This window comes from Coffea eugenioides, chromosome 11 (assembly GCF_003713205.1).
Source record: "Coffea eugenioides isolate CCC68of chromosome 11, Ceug_1.0, whole genome shotgun sequence".
Lineage (NCBI taxonomy): Eukaryota > Viridiplantae > Streptophyta > Magnoliopsida > Gentianales > Rubiaceae > Coffea > Coffea eugenioides.
Window position 1 is genome coordinate 39,348,857 of NC_040045.1, and position 7,287 is coordinate 39,356,143.

Consider the following 7,287-nt stretch of genomic DNA (forward strand, 5'->3'; position numbering starts at 1 on the left):
TTATATTATTGAGTTAACATGAAGGTGCTATCTCATATACATGATATGAGGTCAGAATGATATATTACATGCATAAAATAAAATGTTATTCATTATTTTGCTTTTTTTTTTGGGGGATGAGATGCTTATGAATTAGTTTACACTAAAACAAATATTACTTTCCTATGAATTAGTTCATCACTACTATACCACATAATTATTGAATAAATAAATAAAATCACAAACTTGGTCAACTTGTAAATTGTAGGAATACCGTTAAGCTCTTGAAAAAAATACCAATAAAATAAAAGTTAAATCGATGCCATTATACGAGGATATCTGGTAATTAGAGTTGACAATTGAAAGCATGAAGTTAGGAGGGCATCCGGTGCGAAACGCAAAATACCAAATTCTCAAGGGTTTTCATAAAAATTTAACCATGCCCAACATACACTACTGTATTTTGATTTTTTTTTTTTTGTTGTGTAAATGGATTGACAAAAGATGATCGTTTTGGTTGGAAGTTCCAAAAACAGCATTAACCATGGAAAAGAAAATTGCTGAAAATCTTGAGAAAAGTTCATGAAGAATTGGAAATTGTGAGAAAAGAGAAGAAAGATCACAAGCAAAAAATTACGTCACTAAACACAAATAGAAGCAACTGTGGTGTGGGCTAATGCCTGCTTTAGCGTCATGCTACAAAAAGCTACAGAATTGCTTGAGGAAAAACAGAAGCTCGAAAAACTTGCAGAGGGTGCAAAAAAGAAAGACCTCTATCATCTTGTGCAAGATGCTAACCATCACTTTTATTGATCAATCCATTAAGGATAATTTCACAAGTTCAAGCCCTGATCTTCTTGTGATGCTACACAAATTAAGTTCTCACAGTTTGAAAAGCTTAGGTTTATCCTAAGCAGTATTATCATGGTACAAATTTTTTGCTTTCATACATGAGATTTTATAATATTAATGCTTTAATAAAGGTACATGTTTTTTTTCATGACAGTATTTATTTCTTTTTGAGCAAAAATTGACATTTTATTGATAGAACTACAAAGAGCGTACAGGGAATGTAAGAATTCGAGGTACATCAAATCCTATTATGATACAGTGAAGAGCTTGTTCTATTATGATACAGTGAAGTAGCTCGCGAGTAGCTCGGCTCACTAACATCCCTAGTCCCAATAGGTTTTGGTCAGTAGAAATTTGCTCCATCATAACTGTACTTATTGATCGCAACTTTGTATTTTTTTTCAGCAATATAACAAAATATATAACAGATATAATACTCAAAACTATTATCAAAAACCAATAGAAGATAACTTAAATAGATGTCATTACTGAGAAAGGAAGATGATGGATTGACTGGTTCGAAGAAAAGAATGTAAGTGAGAGATCTCGATTTTGAATTCTCTCACTTATACTATTAAAAAAAAGGGGAAATATGCCATTGCTCGAGAATATCTCATAATTAAAGTTGACAATTTAAAATTTTAAACCATAAATTACTACAATTTCATAGGCCAGAAACACAAAACACAAAATTCTCAAGGGCTTATTATAAAATTTAGCCGTCCCCATCATCGACCATGCTATGTCAATGTGTACCATCTCCCAGTGCAGTCCTGCCTCTTTCGCGCCATTTCCACCTTCTCTTTTCTCACCCAAAAAAACGAAAGAAAGAAAGAAAGAAAGAAAATCCCTCTTTTTGCAGCTGAAAAATGGGTCTCAAGAATCCAGCAGAACAAGCTGTAATCCTCCTTCGATCAAGGCTTTGCAACCCCAATTTCATCTTCACCCTTTTCTCAGATTCTCCCGACAGCAACTACAGGTGCAATAGCTTTCTCACTATCCCAAATATTGATTCATGTCTTATATAATTAACCCACAGTTTCTTTGTCTCGTTTTTCTGTAGAAGATCTGATTTTACCTTGGATTTTACGCAAATTCAAGTAATGGGTTTCTTTCTTTAATTAGATTTTTTATTTTTGTTGTAGCAAATTGAAATATATAATCTCAAGCTCAGTGACTGAGTCATGTAATAATTCAGTTCTGCTTCTTGGCCCGCGTGGCTGTGGAAAACTTGCTGTGAGTTTTTTTCCTCTTTTTTTCCTGCATATTTTTCCTGTGTGGGTTCTGGGAAATGGATCTTTATGACCATGGAATTCTTCATTTATTTGAGATTTTTGTTTTGGTTGTTTTAGGTTTTAGAGCTGGTTCTTGAAGATTTATTGAGAGAGTTCCCTGATATGATATCCGTGGTATTGGTTATCGATATTTTGCAGCAGTTTTGTATCTTTATATATTTGTTGAGTTTTTGGTTTACTGAAATTTGTTTTATTAATTAAGTTGATGGGGATTGTTACCATTGAATATGTTGCATTTCTTATGGTGGTCTCAGATTAAGCTCAATGGACTTTTGCACAGTGATGACAATTGCGCCTTAAAGGTCTGAAATTTAAACCCAAGTTTCGCTTTTTAATTTCCCTAACAACAATCAATTTGCTTGCTTGTTCATAGTTTATGCTTTTCATTAAATATGTGCTTGCAGATTAGCTGTTCTAGGAAAAAAACTTCAAAAGTAGCTTCTTTGATTCCTTGTCATAGTGATTTCACTCACTGTCATATAACCTTTCAGCAAAGTTAATCTGCCTAAATATAAAGGAGCTTGATAGTTGTGAGAATGAGATAGTAATGAAAAATATTTCCAATATTCTCAACTGTGTTAATTGTTTTTATCAAGCTTAAACTTCTAACAATTATATGTTGGTCTTGAAATTTTCTTATTTAGTTGAAGAGCTTGTTCTGCATTATGATACAGTGCCTGTTTTTCCAATTATGCAGGAAATTGCTAGGCAACTGTGTTTGGAGCATCAGTTGGCATTCTCAAAAATGGTATGATGGCCTTGACAACTAGGATTACTGTGATATATTCGAAATGTAAAGCATATTAACCATAATTTGTAACTCTTAGGCATCATCTGATGAAAATTCCCAATTTCTAATAGCGATGCTTCGGTAAGTAGATATTCATTTTTTTAAATATATGTGACAATCTTCTCTTGAATGCTGTCATGTTCCTTTTATTTCAAGATGGGGTGATAACTTTTTCTGCTTTTTTGGTTGGGAACTTCCTTTTCCCCAGGGAGTGTGGATTGGCACATAAAACAGTACTTTTTGTACTTGATGAGTTTGACCTGTTTGCACAGGTGATGTTATCTTGTAAAAAGGATACCAAAAATACTCATTTGGAAAATGAGTTTATCTTCACTGGGTGTAATATTTCTTTTTTCAGGGCAAACAACGATTGCTGTATAGTTTACTAGATGCTATGCAATCTGTGACATCACAAGCTGTTGTAATAGGTGTGAGTTGCAGATTGGTATGTTCTTTTAGCATCTGAATTTTTTCTTCTTATACACTTGCATCAGTTTCCTTGAGTAGCTTCCAATACAGAAATTAAAATTCTTTTGGTATTTTATCAACAGAAAGATACAGGAAACAAAATGAATACTGTTAGCAAACAAAAATGCTGTTTGTAATTCACATTCAGTCACCATTCAATACAAATATTTTGCGATTTAAACATAAATATTTCTTTAATTGTTGATGAAAAATGAATTATAATATTATGCATCGCTAATTTGCAAGCTCAATATTTCATGGTCTATGTTATGTGCAAATATCTGAGAACACGCCAGATGTTTAGTATGCAAGTTAAAAGTTTAAAATTCTTTTGGTATTTTATCAACAGAAAGATACAGGAAACAAAATGAATACTGTTAGCAAACAAAAATGCTGTTTGTAATTCACATTCAGTCACCATTCAATACAAATATTTTGCGATTTAAACATAAATATTTCTTTAATTGTTGATGAAAAATGAATTATAATATTATGCATCGCTAATTTGCAAGCTCAATATTTCATGGCCTATGTTATGTGCAAATATCTGAGAACACGCCAGATGTTTAGTATGCAAGTTAAAAGTTGGCTGGACTCCTTTATTGTCAGTTAGCTTCCTAGGCGGTGAACTTTGTAGCGGGTTAGTTTCAGTTGATTGACAAGGAACTGTCTATTTGTTTGTGTCTGTATGTCTTTGTAAACCAGAAGACGCTAATGGGTTGAAAGGCATTACTTTTCACTCCAACTTGATTTTAGATGTCTTTGGACGAAAATTCGTAGGAAAATGATAAGTTAATCAAGCTATGTGTGCAGGATGCTGATCAGCTATTGGAGAAAAGAGTAAGATCTCGTTTCTCTCATAGAAAGTTGTTGTTTCTTCCTCCTTCACGAGAAGATTTGCAAAGGTAAAGTAGTGTGCTTTTTTCCATCCTGCCCTCCATTTATTTCCTGGAAAAGGCTGCCATTATGATTTTTATGTTGAATATGCAGACTTTTGGAGCACGCATTGCTGTTACCATCTGGTTCAGATTTACCTCATGAGTTTGTGGCTAATTTCAACTCTAAGCTTCTTGTATCCTTGCCTATGCTATATTTTTACTGGCATAAGAACTTCAGTACTGCATCTCATAATTTTAGCTTTGCAAAATCATGTCTCCCTTCTGTTACCAATTGCTGCAGCTTCGGAACTGGGTGAATGGTAATGATGCATGAGGTCCAGTTAGATACCAATACCATGATAATATGTTAGTTGAGTATAACTCAAACTGTTCTTGCTGTAAAGAAATCTATCTGCCTTCAATCCATCTTTGTCCAGCCAGCTCATAACAAAATGTTAGACCAATCTCATGGCTGGCACAACTGAAATGGTTCCTAATCTCTAGAAAATCAAGTAACTTATGTTGAAGTAATGATTGTGGGTCTAGATTGACTTTTTATGTAGGTGAAGTGGAAAGTGGTCCAGATTGTACAGCTCCTGAGTGCTGTTAACATAGCACTTAATAAGACAATGTTACCCTTGACAACATTTTAGAACATATTTGCAGATAAAATGTTCAAAGACATCATGGATACAGTATTCAATACAGACTCAACTTTCAAACAAGTACTGACGTTCCTGTAAGTTTGGTTCTGCTAAAGTTAACTACATATTTCATCACGAGAATATAATGCTTAGTATTTAGCTCATCTCGTCACTTGGTGCTATAGGTTTTCTGCACTTTGTCACCTGGATCTGAAACGTGGCTTCTTATCAGTTGAAAATTTTAAAGATGCACTATCGAATATACAAAGACAGCCAAAGCTGGAGTGTTTGAAAGGTGAAAATATCTCAATTGTTATTGGGTGATGTCAATGTGCTATACTTCGCCCCTATGCCCATGTCTTTGCTGAACTGATATCAATCTATCCTTTCCATCTATTACTGGTTTCAGCGTTAGGAGTAAGTTCTTCATTTACTTTTCTCCAAAGTCGATCAGAGTACTAATTCTGATTATTTGTGATCCAAGCTACTCGCTTCTTTCTTCTAAAATGTGCATTAGATTTGACAAATGCTGCTTGCTAAACTATTCTGCATCATGTCTAACGGTTCCTAATTTTTTTCCTTCGACTTTGTCTTCATTTCCACATTGAAGCCCAGCATATGTTTCAATGTGCTAGTTCAGTTCAAAGAAATGAATTATGTTGTATCTTGTTTTGTTTCAGACCATATTCTGCATTTGTCTTCCTGCACACTTCGGCCATAATTTTGTCTTGCTTATAAATAAGAAAGGGAGAAGAAAGAAGCTGGAAGTCTTGCATTCTCTGTGATGCAATGATTAAGACTTCAATAACCTTTATGGATCTGAATGCAAAAGTCACTGGACCTTAATAGGCAACCTGAGCTTAGTTGTCTTTCTCACCTGAAAAACTCGACAAACATTCTTCTGCACAAACTAATGTTTTATCATTCGACTTCTTTCTTCGGTATGTTCTGCTTGAAACGAGGGCTCGATTAAATTAACCAATGTTTTTTTTTGGAGTCAAAATCTTGTGTCTTTCTGCTATAATCTTTTTAACCTACTCAGAATGAACATGTGCACCTGAAATATTCATTTGAATTTGAAATTAGGAAATGGCTGTTTAACCAATTTGCTAAGTTCTTTTATTTGATCCATAATGAAATATTTTCTGAATTTGATCCATAAGTCTTTTGTAAGTCTTGCTGGTGACAAGTACAGGAAACTTCTAACAACTTTTTCATAAAATAGCATTTAGGCCTACCTGCTTTCCTATTTCCCCATCCCTTTTCAACTTTAGCATTAATTCAAATTCTTGGCGCAGATTGTTCAATACTGGAACTATATATTCTTGTTTGCATGAAGCGGTTGGAAGTGAGAGAACATGAAACTTGCAACTTCAACTCTATAATGAAAGGTGACTGAATTATAATCAAATTATTACTTATAACTTTATATTGTTACACTTCTGTCAATATCTCAATCTTTAATATTGTTATACTGCAGAGTACAAAAGCATTCATGATTCATTCCAAACAACAGATTATTATGCAAGGGATGTATGCCGACGGGTATGCATACGATTCCATTCATGTTGTTAGGAACAATATTTGGTCTGTCATTATGATTGTCAAGCGAACACTGCAATCTGCATTTTCCCAGGCATTTGAGCACCTTCTACAGCGTGAACTGATCTCATTTTTGGACAACAGAGGTCATGGCCATTCTATTGAATTTCGACCTGTTAAGCTACTCATTTCATGGCAAGAACTTTATCAAGGACTCAAATCATATGGTTCTTGTCCTGTAAGTTACTTGTTCAAGTTTTGCTCATCCGTTCTCCACCTGCAATGTGTAACAAACTACCAAACTGTCTTTGTTTCTACTGGAGTAAAATTGATTTCTACAAGAAATTGGATAATAACGGCATTGCCGGTTAGAAGAACTATTTTCTGTTTTTTGTTGCAGATTCTTTTCTCTCTGGAGTCTTTTTGATGTTCAACCAAGCTTCGGATTACAAGCATTACTGCAGAAGTTTGCAATAAGCTGTTGGCGATTCATATTGGTTACTGATTTACTATTCCCTGTTTTTGCAGGCAATACTTTATAAACTAGTCGAGCGTGAAACGACTACTTGATGGCATTTCCCTCTGGTAAGGTGCAGCGTGCACCTTTGTTTGTAAATGAAGATAGACAAGTCCTCTGTTGTGACAACTAGAAGAACTGTCAAAAGATGTCACCTTTTCTGTAAGTGTAATATAACTCTTATGACACATGCAGTTCGTTTCAAAGATTCTGTAACTTGAATGTCTAGGCTACCATGAGACAAGGACTGAGGGCTGCAAGTCTTTTCTGTTTTGAGTGGATGATCTATTGTGCATCAATAGAAGATAAAATTTAATCTTCA

General features: G+C 34.3%; 1 protein-coding gene across 2 annotated transcripts; it reads left to right on the forward strand.

Moving 5' to 3' along the window:
* Positions 1 to 1,626: 1,626 nt before the first annotated feature.
* LOC113753993 (origin of replication complex subunit 4) lies at positions 1,627 to 7,287 on the forward strand. 2 transcript variants are annotated; one of them, XR_003465114.1, is made up of 16 exons: positions 1,627 to 1,810; positions 1,977 to 2,067; positions 2,184 to 2,240; positions 2,381 to 2,428; positions 2,824 to 2,874; positions 2,954 to 2,997; positions 3,125 to 3,188; positions 3,275 to 3,361; positions 4,198 to 4,289; positions 4,375 to 4,456; positions 4,916 to 5,001; positions 5,092 to 5,201; positions 6,205 to 6,297; positions 6,387 to 6,451; positions 6,593 to 6,686; positions 6,977 to 7,287. XR_003465114.1 is itself a non-coding variant. In XM_027298292.1 (16 exons), exons 1-16 carry the CDS (start codon positions 1,701 to 1,703, stop codon positions 7,016 to 7,018), a joined length of 1,266 nt encoding a protein of 421 aa, XP_027154093.1. In that variant the 5' UTR covers positions 1,627 to 1,700; the 3' UTR covers positions 7,019 to 7,287. The 2 variants fall into 2 exon arrangements, 1 of the variants encoding a protein (XP_027154093.1); XM_027298292.1 differs by having other exon boundaries at positions 6,543 to 6,686.